Raw genomic sequence first — 20,496 nt, 5'->3', positions numbered from 1 at the left:
TCTCTTCAAACAAACGAGATAACAGGGGAACATTTCACGCAAAGATGGGCACAATAAAGGACAGAAATGGCAAGGAATCACAGAAGTAGAAGAGGTTAAGAAGATGTGGCAAGAACACATAGAAGAATTGAACGAGAAAGGTCTTAATGACCCAGATAACCACAGTGGTGTAGTCATTCACCTAGAACCAGACATCCTGGAGTGTGAAGTTAAGTGGGCTTAAGGAAGCATTATTATGAACAAAGCTAGTGGGGGTGATGGAATTCCAGCTGAGCTATTTCAAATTCTAAAAGAAGATGCTGTTAAAGTGCTGCACTCAATGTGGTAGCAAATTTGGAAAACTCAGTAGTGGCCACATGACTGGAAAAGGTCAGTTTTCATTCCAATCCCAAAGAATGTTCAAATTACCATACCATTGCACTCATTTCACATGCTAGCAAGACTATGCTCACAATCCTTCAAGCTAGGCTTCAGCAGCAGATGAACTAAGAACCTCCATATGTTCAAGCTGGATTTGGAAAAGGCAGAGGAACCAGAGATCAAATTGCCAATATATGCTGGATCATAGGAAAAAGCAAGGGAATTCCAAAAAAATATCTATTTCTGCTTCATTGCTAAAGCCTTTGGCTGTATGTATCACAACAAACTGTGGAAAATTCTTAAAGGGATGGGAATACCAGACCGCCTTAACCTGCCTCCTGAGAAACCTGTATGCAGGACAAGAAGCAACAGTTACAACTGGACATGGAACAATGGACTGGTTCAAAATCGGGAAAGGAGTACATCAATGTTGTATATTGTCACCTGCTTATTTAACTTATATACAGGGTACATCATGTGAAGTGCTGGGCTGGATGAAGCGTAAGCTGGAATCAAGACTGCCAGGAGAAGTAGCAATAACTTCAGATATGCAGATGATACCACTTTAATAGCAGAAAGCAAAGGGGAACTACAGAGCCTCTTGATGAAGGTGAAAGAGGAAGATGAAAACTCTGGCTTAAAATTCAGCATTCAAAAAATGAAGATATGGCATCTGGTCCCATCATTTCATGGCAGATAGATGGGGAAAAGTGGAAACAGTGACAGATTTTATTTTCTTGGGCTCCAAAATCACTGTGGACAGTGACTGCAGCCACCAAATTAAAAGATGCTTGCTCCTTGGAAGAAAAGCTATGACAAACCTAGACAGAATATTAAAAAGCAGAAATATCACTTTGCCGACAAAGGTTCGCATAGTCAAAGCTATGGTTTTTCCAATAGTTGTAAACAGATGTGAGAGTTGGACCATAAAGAAGGCTGAGCATCGAAAAATTGATGCTTTTGAACTGTGCAGCAGGAGATGACTCTTGAGAGTCCCCTGGACAGCAAGGAGATTAAACCAGTCAATCCTAAAGGAAATCAACCATGAATATTCATTGGAAGGACTGAGGCTGAAGCTCCAATTCTTTGGCCACGCAATGTGAAGAGCTGACTCTTTGGAAAAGACCCTGATGCTGGAAAAGTCTGAGAACAAGAGGAGAAGGGGCAACAGAGATGAGATGGTTGGATGGCATCACTGACTCATAGACATGAGTTGGAGCAAGTTCCAGGAGTTGGTGATAAATAGAGAAGCCTGGAGTACTGCAATTCATGGAGTCCCCCAAAGAGTCAGACAGGACTTAATGACTCAACAACAACAACACTAATATTTAAAACATGTATTAGGGTTTTGTCTTTTCAATCTAACTTGTCAATCTTTGTCGTTAATTGAGAAACAAAACCTTTTAGATATAATTAAGATAATTTGGGTTTGTAAAAGGCAAAACAATAAGCTTTTAGAATATCAGAGAACAAAATTTGGGCTAGGAAATATTTTTTTAAACAAAATACAAAAAGCACTAAACATAAAGAAAAAGATAAATTGACTATGTTTCAGCCTATAAAATCTTTGATAATTGCTCAGCTCACTATCTACTATGTATATAAAGTTAAGGACTTTATATACATCACAAAAACCTACAATAATTCAGTACTGTTATTTTGCATACTTTGTACTGAAACTACATAGCTAGAAACCTAAGATTGGAATTTGGATAAAATGTCTTTATCCTCTGAAACTATTCCTTCCTTTCGCAAGCATCCTATTCTCACTGCTTCTATTTCTTCATCTACTTGTCTTTCTTCTGCCACATCCCTTAGGACATTTCTCAGTCCAAGAGGTTACTCATTCACTCCTTATCTCCTTGACATCTAGCTTCAACACTCAATAATAATGATACTCTAATCAGCATAGGAAATACCAATTATGAAACCCAATGGCTTTTTCTTAATCTTCATCTTTATTGACCTGTTTTGAACCACCTCCTTTTTTGAAACATGACTCGCCCTTAATCTGTTAGTCATATTTTAAATTTCTCATTCAACCATTACTTCCTTGGCATCAACTTTGTATATACATTGTGCCAGGTCCTGGGATATAAATGTCACAAGGCTTAACCCTCAATAAGCTTATCTAGATTAAAGATAATTAAAGCAGGTTCATGAGGCCTTGCTCCAGTAGGACCCACCACCATCTGGACCCTAAGGGCCCCCATGCAGCTCAGTGCCATGGCTCTGTGCTACCCCATGACTGTGGGCATCAGCAAGGCCTACAAGATGACTAAGAATGTGAACCAACAGAGCTATAGCCACTGTTACTGTGGGCACTTCACCAAGAACAAGCCTCATGATCTGAGAGGTCTGCAGCTTCACCTGTTAGGAGTGGCAAGCCATGGAGCTACTCAAGGTCTCTGAAAGCAGGGCCTCAAGTTCATCAAGAAAAGGGTGGGGACACACATCCATGCCAAGAAGAAGGGAGAGGAGCTGAGTAATGTCCTGGTAGTCATGAGGAAAGTTGCAGCCAAGGACAGAGCTCCTTCCTCTCTGTGAATAATAAAACTTGTTCAGAAAAAAAAAAAGTAATTAGGCAACTACCAAACAGTAAGCATGATTTCATATATAGATATAGAATCATATATAATAGCCATATTATTAACAATTATTTGTTGGTAAGATATAATAACCATATTGTTTGATTATATATATATATAAAATCATGGTTGTTATTTGGTAGCTGTATTATCACATGTGTATGTGTGTATACATATATATAAGTTATATATACATATAAGCTAAGAGCAGAGAAGAAGACTGCACACCTAAAGTTGCATTAAATTTTAGTGGTTACGTCTATGGGCTTTATTTTTTGTTTTGTTTTTTGTTTTTTTAAATTTATTTTTTAGTTGAAGGATAATTGCTTTACAGAATTTTGTTGTTTTCTGTCAAACATCAACATGAACCAGCCATCTATGGGCCTCAGAGATCTGAATTTCTCACTTGTCAGTTGTATAACTTTGGGTGAGGTGTTCGAAGGACTTTAAGAATTGAATGAATCATTACATAATATTTCATGCTTACTAGAGAAGAGCAGAATGCTTTGGTGTTTGGGGAGAGAATGAATTATAATATAGAGCCCATTTTAAAAGATACTGGAGGAATGGTTGCTTTTAGAAGGTTTAATAAAACTATTATAAGTAAAAACAAACTATATCCTACTGCTGTCAAAAAAAAGAAAGAAAGCAAGCTCCTAAGGGTACATTTGTCATAGTTATCTACTGCTGGAGAACATTATACAATCAATATGTAATCTGCACGGGCACAATTTCAAATGAAAAAGCATGCTTTTAGTGAGTAAGAAGTACAATTTGCCGTCCTGTGTTGGATAGCATTAGATCTAGAACATATTGGTTAGCCATGTCACCCATTCCAGACGATGGAAAGAACATGTGCAGACAAGATATAAGCATTTAATAGGTTGGACCTTTGCCAACATTGGCAAAGCCCCCAAGACTGACTCAATATAGAAAGACAAAAATATACTTCTTTTATTTATTTTAACCAAAACTCTAATTAAAGATCAAATTGCAAATCCAGTTTACTATTAAACTGCTGATGCTGGGAACTAGTTAATTAGGCAGGGACTTTAGCTGAAATGAGGATATCCAAGAATGTATTTTATTTCATACATAAAGCAACCATTCCATTGCATACTAAGCAATTTAATTGTAGGCATTTCTTTTGCCTCAAGTGAGCACCTTTATCAACACAAGCCATGAAAAGTGAACCTGAGCAAATGTTAAGGATATATGTTCTCTATCCACCAGCTGATAAATGCTGTTTCACTCACCAACTCAATCTGCTGTTAGTGTAAAGTAAATCAATAGTGCTTCCTGCTATTACACAATAAATTTTGTTTGATATAGTAGTTCATTTTATAGTTTCAATTTCTTCCTCCCCCCCCCCCCATTCTGGACTTCCCAGGTGGTACAGTGGTAAAGAATCCACCTGCTAATGAAGGAGGCACAGTAGATGCAGGTTTGATCCCTGGGTTGGGAAGACCCCCCTGGAGGAGGAAATGGCAGCTCACTCCAATACTCTTGCCTGGAAAATCCCATCAATAGAGGAGTCTGGCGGGCTACAGTCCATGGGGTCACCAAAGAGTCAGACACGACTGAGCACAATCATTCCTTCCCCTAATCTAGGCCGGTATGATGCCACTTACACTACCTTTTGGGCAGGGTGTTGGCACATAAAGAAATTTTGCATTTAAATTTTGGTGGCTTCTGACATCAACTAAAGTAATGGCCAAGGAAGTAATTTGTACTCATGGACTCCCACATAGGGTTAACCTAAACATATCTATACATAAAGTATATTCAAATATATATACCCGAATCTGTATAGATATAGTATAGAACATGCTATCTATTTATATCTATGTTTATATGCATATATATGTGTATGCGTGTGTTTGTGTGTAGTTTAATAAAATGAGATCATAATGTATGGACTTCTGTATACTCAGTTTCAAATAAAACGAGAGCTATAACAACAAGGAAACAAATCAAAAAAAGGAAAAAAGAGAGAGCTATTTAACACAATTTATCCACAGGATTGTCAGGAAAACTAAATAATGGATACAAAGTATTCTGCACAGTGCCTATAAGTTAACCACTTTCTAACTATTTATAAAATGCCTCCCACTATTGCTTCTTGGGGTAACCTTAAAGGAGATACTGCAGTATCACTAAGAAGAGAAAGGCACTCCAGGAAGCAGAATGGAGTGTACAAAGACACGGCAGTAGGAGGATCTGGGTGTGTGAAACAAACTCAATGACTGGACTGAAGAGAACAAAGACGAGAGGCAAGGAAATTATTTGGGGAGTTGAAACAAGAGGTAAGGAGTGCCTGAACGAGAGCAGTGGCAAAGGAAGAGGCACAGAGAAGAGAGGTATCTGGAACCGAAATGACAGGAACGGGTAGAAAATTAGAGCGCGGATGAAGGAGAAGAGAGTCATGGGCACTCTAGGTTTCTGATTATGTGTTGATGACTCTGAGCCACAAATATATTTCAGACAAAGAAGCAGAAGTACTTGGTTTTTAACATATTTATGGTAATGTAAGACACAGATAAAGATCATCTATAGTTTATCAGATGCACACAGAGAATTCAGAAGTCAACATTCTTTTTTAGAATATCTGGTAAATATAAATATTCATACAGTTGGCTTCTTATAGAATCACACTGGCAACAACAAAGGGATATTAATCAAGAGTAACAGATAATAGTTTTATGAATAACCTGGGAAGTATAGGGTAATTCAAACTGGAATTAAGTGAATTAAGAACAAATTTCATCACTACCTCAGCGGCTTTGCCGTTGTAAAGGCGAAAATGATTACAGGCCTTAAGATTGAGCGCGATGGTGCTATCAGGAATTTGCTGAAGATAAACAGCCAGAACTTCTTGAGACACGTCATAGTAGTCCAACTTGTAGTAACATAGGGCCACATAAACATTGAGGGCAAGGTATTCCCTATTAGATGAAAAAAATTAAGGATTAACAATTTAAGTCTACTTCACAAAAATATTGTCAAACTACAGACATTTTTAATGGCTCCACTGGACAGTAAGGCAAAGAGGACATTTCTTTTTTTTAAAGAAAAAGGCAATATGATCAGTGTAGTCTTTTTCTTTTTGTGTTATAATATTTGAGTGTTTTGATATAAGTAGAGTAAAAGATGACAACTAGAGAAGAAAGGGAGAAGTTCAACTACTACCTCTTCATGTTAAAAAAAAAACCAACAAAACTAATATAATCAATAATGAAGTATAAATGCAAATAAGCTGACACCATACAGAACATGGACAGACAAGGCAAGTAGATTGGATAACTGAGAACGGAACAGGTGGGAGACTATGACAGTACTGCAAAAGGAGGGAGAAGGGAGATGGATGAGACATTTTGGGATGCAGAAGAGAGACCAAGTAGTCAGTGATAAAGTTGGAATACTAGTTTGTTTCTAGTTTTGTCAGCAAATTACCTTCAATGTAACTACAACACTGAAATGGATACATCTAGACCATGCATTTTCAACAGGTGTGATATCAGCCTCAAAGGGGTGAAAATTGGTTCTTATGGAGAGATGAAAAATTGGTTCTTAAGGAGAGATGAAAAATAATATTTATTTTATATATATACATACATAGATAAACATATAGTACATATACAGATATTGTATACGGATATACATACAGTACATAACCAGATATACAATATACCTGTGGTACTGAAACTTAATGGGAGGGCAATTAAGAGGGGGAAAGACAATAGACAATAAGGAGTATAGACTATAAGGAGTTCTTAATCTCACCAGATTATTAGCTAAACAGACTTGAACACACGGTAATATTAGAACCAAAGGACACTAGGTCCTCAGCCAAACTGGGTACAGAAGAAAGTAACAAAATGAGAGTTCAAGGAGGAGTAACAGGACACATACCTGTTATCTAGCAGTATTCGCTTGTAAATATCAATGGCTTCTTGGTAGTGAGATCGCATATAGTGGATTGAGGCCAAACTGAGTTGATCTTCTGTGATATCCTGAAGATTCTGATGGAAGTTCATCAGTTTCTTCTCATCATTAAACTAAAGTTGTAAGAGAGAAAAAAGACATAAAAATTCATGTTAGAGTATGGTTAGAGAAATCAACACTTATGTAACACAAATTTAACTCCACCCATCCTTCAGCCACTTGCCTCTGTTCTCCCTATTTCTCTTCAGCTCCCAGTCTTCTTTATCTCTCCTTCAGACAAAGGATAAAATAGTCTCTAGAGATAGAGTCGTAGTCTTTAGTTACAACTCATTACTTAACCCCCTCCTTCTTACTTTCTGTTTCTATTTCTTTCTTTATATCTTCTCTCTCCCTTTTTATTTTCTATGTTTCTATCTTTTTTATATGTTGTTTATTAGAGAGACATTTAAAATATGACATAGAAAAGTAGAGAATGAACGGATATAAAAAGATGTAACAGGCAACCACTAACAAAAAGAGAGCTGATAGAGCTACACAAACGTGCCAAAGTAGTGTTTACACGAAGAGAGAGTTTTAGAGATAAAGACAGACATTTCATAATGATAATGATAAGTGTTTCCATTCACTAGATAGACATAATAATTCTATATCTGTATGCACTTAATGAGAGTCTGTAAAACATGTAAAGCAAAAATTGAAAGAACTAAACAGAGATAATTACAGCATGAAATTTTTAAATACACCAAGAATAATTATTTTCAAATACTACCTCTATAGATAAATTTCCTGTAAAAATTTAGCACTATCAATTAACAGTTTAAAATTTTTATTGTTCATACTCAATAACTCAATAAGTCTATTTCTAGGATGTTAGAATTTCATTTTTATAATTAAAATCAAAACCAATCTTGAAGCCAAATAACTAGGAAATGCTGAATGAATTGTGGCACGTGCATATGATGGATTGTTATTTTAAAAGGATGGGTTTGAAGACTAGTGACTCAGGGATACGCTCATAATTTAAAGGCAAGTTGTAGAATACAGAGTATATATTTAACATAAATCTCATTCTGCAAAATGAACAAAAATACAAATATGCATATAAAAAATGATTACCCCTAAAGAGGTATGCCCAAAGGTTGAAATATAGTTAACTTTAAATGTGGTAGACGTTTAAACAAACTCTGGGAGACGGTGAAGAAAAGGGAAGCCTGACACTGCAGTCCACGGAGTCACAAAGAGTCAGACATAACTTAGCGACAGAACAACAACAACAATATCTTTTTATTGCATATTTATATTTTGATTACTATCATGTGTGATTTTATAATATGAAAAAGTATTAAGAAATAATTTTATGATGATCATCAAAATTATTGCCAGAAGGCAGGCAATTCAGAAAAGTATGGATTTATTTTCAGGAGTCAGGACAGGCATCTTTGCTTCTGTTTCCTAAGAGATAATAAGATGGTGGAAACAAACTAATCATAAAAGACTACTGCTTAAGAAGAACTAAAACCTAATATCTCTAAATAAATTACCAGGGTAAAAAACATTAATGGGGGAGAAAAATCCTATAAAATTAATACCTGTATTCTACTTGCTCTAAACATATCATTAACAAGAATTTCTACTTAATTCTCTTTCACCCTTGCTGGTAACAAGAAAGAAAGAGAAAAATATTTTAAAAACAAAAGTTTTAATTTATGTCAATTAAAAAAGGAACACTAAAATTTACATTTAAAAAAAAAGTGTGAAATAAGCACAGAAATACCTTGTGAGCCAAGTGGAAGAGGAGGCGGTTTTGAAGTCGGCTTTTTGGAGCTGAGGAAGAAAATCCAAGGTGCTTATTAAAGATCTCAATTGTGTATGGCACTCAGTCCCTTGTAGGAGTGACATGAGGCTCAGATAAGGATATTCCCAAATCCTCACCCATGGGATCCTGCTACGTCTCTGTATAATACATATTATTTTAGTCTAGTCCTATTGGAGTAGAAGAAACATCATCAAGAACCTGAAGGAAAACACTCTGGGGTTCTGCTCGTGCCCACACTGGTTCTTCCTGACTCTGTCGTGGTAAAGCACGGCCTGCACTCTTCACAATGCCCGCAGCAGCCCATCCTGTGTAGTTCACACTCGGAACCAAACACGGGAAGCAAGTGTTGTGGTCCTATCAGTACATATAGGAATCCAGTGTTGTCAATTCCTTCTGAACTCTTCTTTTCATTGTTACACTGCCATGTTTTCCTAAATGGGGCTTCTCAGGTGCCTCAGTGGTAAAGAATCTGCCTGTCATTGCAGGAGATGCAGGTTTGATCCCTGGGTCACAAAGATCCCCTGCAGAAGGGAATGGCAACCCATTCCAATATCTTTGCCCAGAAAATCCCATAGACAGAAGAGCCCAGTGGGCTACAGTCCATGGGGTCGCAAAGTCAGACTCAACTGAGAACACTCGCATATTTTCCTAAATACTAGCCCATTCTCCACAGATCTTCTGGCATGATAATCTGCCATCTAAAAGAGATAGCCAAGCAAAAAGGTTAACATCTTTTAAATTCCAGATCCCCGTTGTGCTCTTGGAGAATCTTCCTAATTCTGGACACTCAATATTATTAATCTATCTCTTTACAACAAAAAGTCACACTTCAATGTTAAAAAAGAAAAAATATATATGGAAAGAGAGAGAGGTACCTTGATCACCTTACATGCAACTAACTGTTTTACGCACAAAGTCTAGAAGCATGAGATAAATAACTCAAACAAAGACCATTATAACTGAATTGGGAAAAACTACATCAGTAAATTGAAACAACTTGGGTACAAATCAAGAGATTTTCCATGACCTTGAACTGAAATTCTATCTAAAAATGTATGTGCCAGTTAATTCTCTAAGAATTCTACCCTGGAATACACTCGTCACTCACATATTTCCTAACAAACATTCTTTTGCCTACTTTCTCTATTTTTCTTTGATTTTAATTTGATTCATACTCTAATTATTCTTAATCTTTCCTCCCATATTTCCATTTTGCCCTACACTTATTTGCAAATCTGAATTCACTTCTCCTAAGCTGACTGACCTCATGAGTCAAACAAAAGGGAAGAAATCTGGATTCTTCAAGCTGAAATTACTAGGCTTCTCATTTAGAAGTAGGGCAAGAAGCTATAAAATCCACATTCATGAGAGCTTGACCAACTATACCCAACTCCTACCAATAGCATGAATGTCCCACCACAGGAGGACCTAAGAAAGGCACCTTGTCTTTTTCTTCTCTCATCCTTCTGATTTTTGGCTGTAGATTCTGGGGAAGTGAAGTAGGGAGGGTAAGGGTAAGGCACACAGAGATTAACTCTGTCTTTAAAGATAAAGTTGCTAAGATCCAATATGCTTTGAAGGGTAGAGCTTTTCTTTCTTGGTTTTTTTTTTTGGTTTTTTTTTTTTAGCTTTTTAATGTCACTTGATTTTTCCTTGAGAAAGGTATTAAGTTTAAAAATCTCCAAAATGACTCTTAGTATTAGTGATGAATTTCAGATATTAAAAGGGCTCATTTACCTTTAAATCCAGCTGCTTCAGCTTGTTTATACATCCCAAGAAAGAAGTAGGTACAGGCTAGGTTCACCCAGACTTCAGGATTGCAATTTTCTTCTTTTGTTGCATTTTCATATTCCTGAAATATACAATAAGCAGAGATCCCTTATAGCAGTAAAGCAATCAATGGGCCATTTCTTTATATATAATGGAATAGGAGTTCTTGATTGGGCAATTTCACATTTAGGAGAATTCTATACGCTCTTTAGGGCTTCCCAAGTGGCGCTAGTGGTAAAGAACCTGCCTGCCGATGCAGATGTAATTTCAGTCCCTGGGTCGGGAAGATCCCCTGGAGGAGGGCATGGCAACCCACTCCAATATTCTTGCCTGGAGAATCCCATGAACAGAGAGGAGCCTGGAGGGCTACAGTCCACAGAGTCGCAAAGAGTCGGACACGACTGAAGCGACTTATCACGTACACACATGTGCTCCTTATATTCTATACCTGCAATATTAAATACTGCAGTTAGGGCTCAAGCCTACCCATGTGGGACTGTTGCCCATAGAACCCTACACTTGTTTTATTTTCTTTCCCTTTTAATACTGATATGGGCTAACAAACAGCAGAAATGAAAAACAACTGAAATATTTTGTTTTTGCTAACTTAAAAAGACATTTAAAAAGATATTAAAAATGCCATAGATTCAGCTAACTTAAAATCCGATACCTTAATACACTACAAATTTTATTTCATTCTAATTGTTTTCTGGCTTTGTTTACTTGGCTTTACATTTTAAAAATTTGGTCTTTGAGGGTTTTTCCTTCCCTGTTAAGGAGTTTCTGAAATTCACTTTGTCAACTACATTTTCCACATACTCTTTTACTATCAGTCTTTACCACATGCCTATTTTCTTTTTTACTCCATTTGACCTACTCTCTCTTCTCCTAAATCTTTCACAAATACTACCAGCTTCTATTCTGCCCTCTTCACATCCTCACTTTTCCTTCACTGATTTTGTTGCTTTTGTTCATATCAGTTTCTCATTGTGTGATCTTGGATATTTTTCATTTTAGTAGTGGAGGTTTTTAATATCTTTAAATTACATTTTGAGAGTGAGAATATGTAAGAAAGGTCAAAATAATTTCATTTATGAGTTAAAAATCATTGACATAAGGCATCTACAATTTTATGTATAGCCATAATTCTATAGATTGTTAGGTTTATAATGCAGGGTTGTAAACCCATTGTAGGGTTTACAATGACCAAGAAAAACAATTTTCAAAACTATACTTTTAAAAATATAAAAAATAAATACTATATTAAAATATTTTAAAATATAAAGATAAAATAATATTTCCTATGTCTAAAATTAACCTTTCAAAATAACCATGAACATTTTTTGAGAAAAGAATCATAAAACTTTTAATCAAAAGGGCTTATTTTTCTTTTCCTGAAGAGTTCCTTAAGAAAGACTAATATTAATATATTGAACAATCTCATTAGTATATATCTAAAAGGAAAGAGTAAACAACATTGCTACATATACTTGAATATATATAGAAGATTTCTGAAGCAATACATCAAAAAAAGATCCAATGTTTACTCCTGTTAACAAAGAAACAGGATGGAGGAAGGCAGACAAGGTAACTTTTTTTCCTTTTTCCTTTGTTCCCCTCTGTATTGTTTGAATTTTACCATAAGCATGTATTATTATAATACAAAACTTAGTAACATTTCAAAACCCTACAGTTATTTTAAAAAAAAAAAAAAACAACTTTAAACTAACCTCCAAAGCTCTCTTGTAGTCACCCAGGTGAAAAGCACAGTATCCAATCCACAAATTAGTATCCTCTTCTTGTTCCCCAACATGACGTTTGAACTTCATGTTAAAATTTCATGAAAAAAAAAATCATGAATACTTTGAATGGTAAGCCCTTGTTTAAAAAACTATGTTATTAATGAACAATAGGAAGTTGCAAATTAAGGAAGCAAGATAATCTCAGTTTAATCAAACTGATACCTACAGAACTCAGCACAATTAACTACCTTTTCCTCAAATATTTCACAACTGTTTTTGTGTTTACTGACACCTTACTCCAGGAAGTATCTAAGAGTTATCCTCATAAAAATTCCGGGTGATAATATAAGGATCATAAGAACTCTGTGAAATTATTTAATGACAAATAACTGAAGGTTAGATAAATTAAGCATTGACCTGAAGGCCACACACAGCCAGTAAGTGTGGTGGAAGGAACCACACAGCCAACTGACTCCAAAGCCCATGTTTTCACCCCCAATCCCATGTTCTCCTGCATTTAACTTCACACTTCAAACCTGTCCCATGAGCACACACATATATTTATTCATAGGTTATAACTTTTCACTGAAGATAAGGCATTAAATCCTTCTATTACCCTTGAACAGGCTTGCCAGGGCCTATAAGAATTAAAGATTTTAGAAAACCACCTAATCATTTATGTCCATTGTGGAAAAATATTCATGAATTCATCATCCAATGAAAGAAAAGTCCTATTTTGGAGGAAAGGTGTGAGATCCTGAAGGAGAAGTCTGAATTACCATGAGCTTTTTTTTTTTTGGTAAAAGGAGATTTTTTTTTTCTACTTTGTGTGGTGATAAGCCAAAAACATAGGTGAAAAAGTAAAAACTAAACAGATCATTGTTGATTTGTAGGAAGGAAATCTAAAAAACAGTGGAAATATGTACGCGTCTCATGATTCACTTTACTGTACAGCAGAAGCTAACAACATTGCAAGGCAACTACAGTCTAATAAAAATAAGATAGAATTTTAAAAAGCCAATCATTGTTACAAAACTTCAGGTGCCTTGACCAGTACAAGATGAAGATATCTACTGATACTCTGTCTAAATAAAAACTTACTCTTGTAGCTAACTCTATAATATTAGAAATTCTCCTTTCACCTAGAGAAGGAAATGGCAACCCACTCCCGTATACTTGCCCGGAAAACCCAATGGACAGAGAAGCCTGGTGGGCTACAGTTCGTGGGGTCACAAAGAGTCGGACACCACTGAAGCGACTAAACAATAACAACCTCTCACCAAATACTGTGAATTTGAGTGCAGTGCCTTAAGTCTGAAGAAACTCTTATTTGAGGTCTCCCTGAATTTGCCCCTGGAATTCCCTGGAGCCACAGCAGAGCTCACAGGCCCTTCCTCATCCCAGACCAGGGCAGTTCCCATTCCCATCCATCATGGCACTTTGGCTACCTAAGAATGAAAGCATAGAGCTGAGCCTCCCTGGACAAATTAAAGGCAGCATGGGATCACACAATAAGGAAAGTGTGGTCACTTCCTTAAAGAAAAGAGAAAAAGAGACTAACAAAAATCACACATGTATCTACCAGTTGGTCCACTGATTTAAGGAGCTAGAGGGTCCTTCCAAGGCAGCTCCCCTGATTTAAAGATAAGAAATTTGACACCAGAAAAGTTTAAGCAATGTGCTCAACACCAGCGCACTAGCAAGAAACACAGGACTTGACATGCAAGACTGAGAAAGATAAATAAAGCCGATTAAAACACTTATTGTTGATAAGAGTAATATGGCTGTTGTAGTGCTTTAGAGAAATGATTACAGCACAACACAACCAGGCTGTGCCGTCAAAACTCCTCCCTTCTTTGTTCTTTGGTGCACCCCTTCATTCTCCTACAACACGTGCTTCCCACAAAACCATATCCCAAAGTGCAGTATCCTTGGACCATCTACATCAGCACTTAGGCTATTTGCCCCAAATACTGGGTTCTTGAGTTTCCCTAGTGGCTTAGATGGTAAAGAACCTGCCTGCAACTTGGGAGACCTGGGTTCAATCCTTGGGTCGGGAGGATCCCGTGGAGAAGGGAATAGCATCCCACTCCAGAATTCTTGTCTGGGAAATCCCATGGACAGAGGAGCCAGGTGGGCTATAGTTCATGGGGTTGAAAAGAATCAGGCACAACTGAGCGACTCACACACACACACAGGGTAGGAGTCCAGAAATGCACATTTAAACAAGTACCACAAGTGACTCTAATAAGTATTAAAAGTTGAGAACTACTGCCATAGCGATTTGAAATATCTTCTGAAGATACAGTATTTCAGACAGTAAGCATGAAACATGGCAGAATTATTCAAATTTGATCAAAATGTTATAACATATTAACAGGAATAAATCATGAACTGGTCGGGGGGTGGAATAGGCAGTGTGTGAACTGACAGTGTGTTGAATGTCCCTCTACATTTTTAGGCTGGACTCGCCATCAGTGGAACTAGACATAATTAAAAGTGTCCATCAAGAAATAAGTCTGTCATGTAACAAAAGAGAGAGAGAAGGAAGTCAATCTTTTTAGTTCGTCTTTAGTCAGGTTGACAGTTAACCTGGAATCTGTGCCTGACTAGATTTACAGGAAGTCCCAGAATGCACCCACCTGTTCCATGCATAGCAACCAGCATTCACCCATGCATTCCTCTATATTCTGATTATTTACTTCCTAAGAAGCAACTTTCTTTGGACATTACCTCCAACAGGGTAATAGCTCCAGTGAAATCTCTTTGTGAAAGTAGCTCCTCTAGCTTTGGAATCTTCCTACCTTTCTTCTTCCTTTTGTCAGTGTGCGGTGGGTCCCCGCCTACAGCAGGTTTGGCCCTTGAAAGCATCTGTGAAAGAAACAACAAAGATAGCTGTATGATCCCAATCCCGTGGTCAATTTTAAACTGAGAGTGACGGCTCCCGGATTCATAAATCAAGTTCTGAACAACGAACCCCTTGTAAGCCTATTTAAACTCTTTCCGTAACACGTATTTTACTAAAAGGTCCATCACCCGGTGCTTGAGCGGAACGAAACCGCTATCCCCTACTTCTTCATCTCCTCCAACGAGAATGAGGTAAGAGATGCTTTCGCGGAGCTGTTGTCATCTCAGCCTTCCCTTGGTCCACTTCCCATCTCACGCGCAGCTCAGGAGTGGGAAAACGGAGAAACAGGAGGGAAGAAAGCAACGATGTGTCTACAGTTGCAGCCTTGTCCCCGGTGGGAACACGGGAGCGGGCACAAACATCTGCCTCCTCTAACACTCTTAGACTTAAACCAGAAGTGTACTAGGAATCTCTATCTCCAGTCCCAGGACCTACTCAAACTTATTCCTCACTATTCGACGCCACTAACCATCTTGGCGCCGGTCCTGTGAACCCTCTCTGCAGACAGACAGCAGAAGGCCTGGCTTCAGCGCGCCTCAGCATCCACAAAGCTCGCTTGGTCTCCACGGCAACCCCGCCAGGGGACTGGTCCTTCCCAGAGTAGCGCTCGCCGGAGAACTGGTGCCCTGCGCATCTTGGTTCCCGTAGGCTTATCGCTGCTGCCGGGCGTGAAAAGTTTTCTCTCCGGATGAAAGTGTCTTTCTCTGTACTGAGAGCGAGAGTTTGTCTGTATTTCTGTAAGTTTACATTAGGAAAAAGCGAATTTAAGTGACACGGTTTTTCAAAAACAGGTTCCCGGGAAAGTCATTTTCAAGGAACCACTTCCGATTTGGACCTCATTGGGCTCCAGAGCAGCCTTGGGCGCTGACTGGCACATGATCGCGGGTCTCCTGTGCTGTGCGGCTTTGAATCAAATTTCTGCCGGAGAGAGGATGCTGATGTTTGGAGGCGGGAGTTCCCCTGAATACGATTTCTTATTTCCATAGATACATCTCCATTGTGATGTGACATTATAATTCCTACTTCGAATTTAGAATGGAACCTCTCGTTCGTTAGAAATAGGGAAACAAGATACAATCACAGTGACCAATTGCAGCACCCATCTTGATTGTTTCTAAAGGTCTGATGTAATATTTTGAATATGTAAATTAAGATAACTGGAGTGAAATAATTAAATTTATTTTGGCGCTGTGTGTGTGTGTGTGTGTGTGTGTGTGTAAGTTTTGTTGTTCTTGTTTGGCTGTGTCACGGAGCTTGTGGGATCTTAGTTACCCAACCAAGGATGGAGCCGGGACCCTCCTGAAGCTAGCAATTCTAATCACTGGTCCACCAGGGAATTCCAGGAAGTTGTTTTTAAAGGTGTGGAGAAAAGGTTTAAAGATGTGTAACATAAGAGCTGTGAGTTTTAAGTTTTAGTGAGGCTCTTTCTAAGGACTAAAGCCCAAGAGACAGCCACTTAGGCACTCTGAAGCAACCACTCAGTAGAAGTAAGGGAAAAGTCAGTTTATACATGACTTTTGGCTGGCGGATACCTGCAGTCAAGCATGTATCTTGGTAAGATTACTGCTAATCATAAAGAACAGATGTCTCCAGTTAATCTTTTTAGCTTTTCTATGTTTGGAGGATGGAAGAATCTAGAGTCATTAAAATTCTTCCTGAGATATACTTTTGACTACCTATGAAAGTGAAAGTGTTAGTCACTCGGTCCTGTCTGACTCTTTGCAACCCTATGGACTGTAGCCCAACAGGCTCCTCTGTCCGTGGGATTCTCCAGGCAAGAATAGTGGAGTGGGTTGCCATGCCTGTCTCCAGGGATCTTCCTGACCCAGGGATGAAACCCAGGTCTCCCACATTGCAGGCAGATTCTTTACTGTTTGAGCTACCCAAAGCCTGGGACCTGTCTGTATTCATGTGCATCCAAAGCACAGATGCCTCATCCTGTTTTTGCCTTAAATTCCTCCAAGAGTCCTACTGTCAGTCAGCGAATGTGGTAAGTTTACAAATGAACCCTTGTGGAAATGGGTGGTGAGCAATGATCTTTGTCTTAGCAATCCTGATTTTGGGGGAGTCTATGCTTGTATGTTGGAGAAAGAAATGGCAACCCACTCCTGTATTCTTGCTTGGGAAATCACATGGACAGAGGAGCCTGGCAGGCTATAATCTGTGAGGTTGCAAAGGCTGCATGCTGCTGCTGCTGCTAAGTTGCTTCAGTTGTGTCCGACTCTGGGCGACCCCATAGACAGAAGCCAACCAGGCTCACCCGTCTCTGGGATTCTCCAGGCAAGAACACTGGAGTGGGTTGCCATTTCCTTCTCCAATGCATGAAAGTGAAAAGTGAAAGTGAAATTGCTCAGCCATGTCCGACGCTTAGCAACCCCATGGACTGCAGCCTACCAGGCTCCTCTGCCCATGGGATTTTCCAGGCAAGAGTACTGGAGTGGGGTGCCATCGCCTTCTCCAGAGTCGGACATGACTGAGCAACTAAAACACACGCATAACACACACATGTACACACACATGCTTGTATGTTGACTTTAAAAAGTGCACAACCTAAAAGTTGAGAGTTATGTTTATTCAGGGAAACTTTTAAAGGACTATAGCCTGGGAATTAGCCTCTCAGATGGCTCTGAGGAACTGTTCCAAAGACATAAACGAGAAACCAGAGTATATAGGGGTTTTTGTTGAAGAACAAAATGTAGTCAAACTTCAAAAGATTACTGTTAAAAAAAAAAAAAAACCAACACCTCAAAGACTTCAGTGTTTTTTATGTATGGGAAAATGGAAGTGACTGGGCTCATTGAAATTATTCCTTTGATATGCATCTAGGGCCACTGTCCTCTTTTTCTCCATTCTGAATTCCACTTAAAGGCACTGTCAGGACAGCTGCAGTGACTGTTGGTTTGATGGCAGACAGCACTCTGTTACTGAAATAGAAGACAACATTGTTTTGTCCAGAGGTAAGGCTCCTTGTAGCCGAGATTGTAACTGTTGCACCTTAGGGACTGTACCTTACAAAAGATAGGGTCTGAACGCATAAAGAAAGCTGATGGTCAAAGAATTGATGCTTTTGAACTATGATGTTGGAGAAGACTCTTGGGAGTCCCTTGGACTGCAAGGAGATCCAACCAGTCCATCCTAAAGGAAATCCATCCCTGAATATTCATTGGAAGCACTGATGCTGAAGCTGAAGCTCCAATACTTTGGCCACCTGATGTGAAGAACTGACTCATTTGAAAAGACCCTGATGCTGGGAAAGATTGAAGGCAGGAGGAGAAGGGGGAAGCAGAGGATGAGACGGTTGGATGACATCACTGACTCAATGGACATGAGTTTGAGAAGGCTCTGGAAGTTGGTCACGGACAGGAAGCCTGGTGTGCTATAGTCCATGGGGCCACAAAGAGTCAGACACGACTGAGCAACTGAACTGACTGAACGCATTTGCTGGAGAAGGGTCTCGGTGGAGCACACATACTAAAGTGGAGACTGCCCATGTCAGAAGCTGCTGGAGTAGAAGGTAACTACTTAGAAAAGCCAGTGCCATGCTGGTTGCCATGCCTACATGCAGAACCTGTGCCTGCCACCTGCATTGAGAATGCCTCCTGTTGCTGATCCCTCCTCAGAGTGGTTCCTCAGACTCTGTATTTTCTTACTATTGGGTGTGACTAATTTGAGTATATTGAGTGCAATAAGCTGAGTGACTTGAACTTCTTACACAATTGGCTCATGACATGTTTTATGACTTCTCAATCCCATGATTCTAACTTGGCCTTGTTGCTTTGTCTTATGACACCCACACACAAGAAGAAACTATAATATGTGTTGTTGGGTGACTTGATTTATCTTACTCCTGAACCTGAAACAGGAGAGAAGGGGGCAGGGCACAGCCTTTAAGAGAATGATATAGCCGTAGGACATGACCAAGTCTAGTTAGAACCAACTGGATCCAAGATGATGGAACAGTTGACTTCCAGTAGACCTTTGAGCCTCATAATTTCCTCCCTGTAATACGCTGTTGTTGCTGTTTAGTTGCTAAGTTGTGTCCTATTCTAATATTAACATAAGCTAAATGACACACCCACTAGTGCCATGACAGTTCTGACCAAAAAGTGGGTGATAGCCCAGTTCCAGGAAGTCCCTGTCCCTCCCCCCAAATAATTGAAATAAACCTCCCACTCACTAACCTATAAAATTATCCAACTCATAAAAACTAACCATGCAAAAAAAAAAAAAACTAACCATGCCATTTATCGAAGCTCTCTTGCACCTTCTGAGGTGCCCATTCTCTGTCTGTGGAGTGTGTTTCTCTCTAAATATATCCACTTCTTACCTATCATTTCATCTCCAAATTCTTTGATGATGAAGCAAGAACCTCAAATTCACTGGGAACAAATCCAGTAAACCCAGCTGCAACGGTAATCTAAAATCAATAAATCATGGAATATTAGAGCTGGAAGGGACCTTTAAAGGACATCTAGTCCAACCCTCAGAATTAACAGACTAAGGAACTAACATCTGGAGAAGTGAAGTAATTGTCCCAAGTGTATAGACTGTTGTGTTATACTTGAATTACATTACATACCCCTCTGAATAACTAGCCTATATAAAGACTCAGGTGTACCATAAGCTCACAGAAGGAAGGTATGATTGCCTAGATTCTTCTTCATCCTCCTTGTGCTCTAGTTCTTGCCCCCCATCCCATCCCCAAACACTTGGAGAGTAAATGAGTGTCTACTTGTCTGCATTCCTTGATATATACAGCTCTGTATACACACAAACGGGGCTTCCCTGGTAACTCACCTGGTTAAGAATCCGCCTTCAATGCAGGAGACCCCAGTTTGATTCCTTAGTCAGGAAGATTCCCTTGGAGAAGGGATAGGCTATCCATTCCAGTATTCATGGGCTTCCCTGGTGGCTCTGATGGTAAAGAATCTGCCTGCAAGGTGGGAGACCTGGATTCAATCCCTGGTTTGGGAAGATCCCCTGGAGGAGGGCTTGGCAACCCACTCCAGTATAGTTGCCTGGAGAATCCCCTTGGACAGAGGAACCTGGCGGACTATAGTTCATGGTGTAGCAAAGAGTCAGAAACAACTGAGTGACTAAGCATGGCTGCTGCTGCTAAGGCAAGTCAGTCGTGTCTGACTCGATGCGATCCCATAGATGGCAGCCCACCAGGCTCCTCTGTCCCTGGGATTCTCCAGGCAAGAATACTCGAGTGGGTTGCCATTTCCTTCTCCAATGCATGCATGCATTCTAAGTTGCTTCAGTTGTGTCTGACTCTGTGCGACCGCACAGACGGCAGCCCACCAGGCTCCTCTGTCCCTGGGATTCTCCGGGCAAGAATACTGGAGTGGGCTGCCATTTCCTTCT

The 20,496-nt window shown here is 39.1% G+C and overlaps 1 protein-coding gene and 1 pseudogene across 4 annotated transcripts in view; one reads left to right on the top strand and one right to left on the bottom strand.

Annotated features, from left to right (window-relative positions):
• The window catches only part of IFT56 (intraflagellar transport 56), a 39,547-nt gene extending 23,816 nt beyond the window's left edge, over positions 1 to 15,731 (bottom strand). For 3 of the 4 annotated variants that reach the window (XM_069588494.1, XM_069588496.1, XM_069588495.1), the window contains exons 1-7: positions 15,599 to 15,731; positions 14,955 to 15,092; positions 12,210 to 12,302; positions 10,447 to 10,561; positions 8,668 to 8,717; positions 6,861 to 7,006; positions 5,722 to 5,893 (exon numbers count right to left, since the gene is read on the bottom strand). In XM_069588494.1, the coding sequence (XP_069444595.1) occupies positions 5,722 to 5,893; positions 6,861 to 7,006; positions 8,668 to 8,717; positions 10,447 to 10,561; positions 12,210 to 12,302; positions 14,955 to 15,092; positions 15,599 to 15,601 (717 nt within the window). In that variant the 5' untranslated portion in view covers positions 15,602 to 15,731. The remainder of the gene's footprint in view (positions 1 to 5,721; positions 5,894 to 6,860; positions 7,007 to 8,667; positions 8,718 to 10,446; positions 10,562 to 12,209; positions 12,303 to 14,954; positions 15,093 to 15,598) is intronic. The other variant, XM_069588497.1, reaches the window with a different exon arrangement.
• LOC138439053 (large ribosomal subunit protein eL36 pseudogene) lies at positions 2,587 to 2,907 on the top strand (annotated as a pseudogene).
• Positions 15,732 to 20,496: the final 4,765 nt, after the last annotated feature.

Source organism: Ovis canadensis, chromosome 4, assembly GCF_042477335.2.
Source record: "Ovis canadensis isolate MfBH-ARS-UI-01 breed Bighorn chromosome 4, ARS-UI_OviCan_v2, whole genome shotgun sequence".
In the NCBI taxonomy this organism is placed as follows: domain Eukaryota; kingdom Metazoa; phylum Chordata; class Mammalia; order Artiodactyla; family Bovidae; genus Ovis; species Ovis canadensis.
The sequence above is the reverse complement of the archived record's forward strand: the minus strand, read 5'-3'. Positions and strand labels throughout refer to the sequence as shown.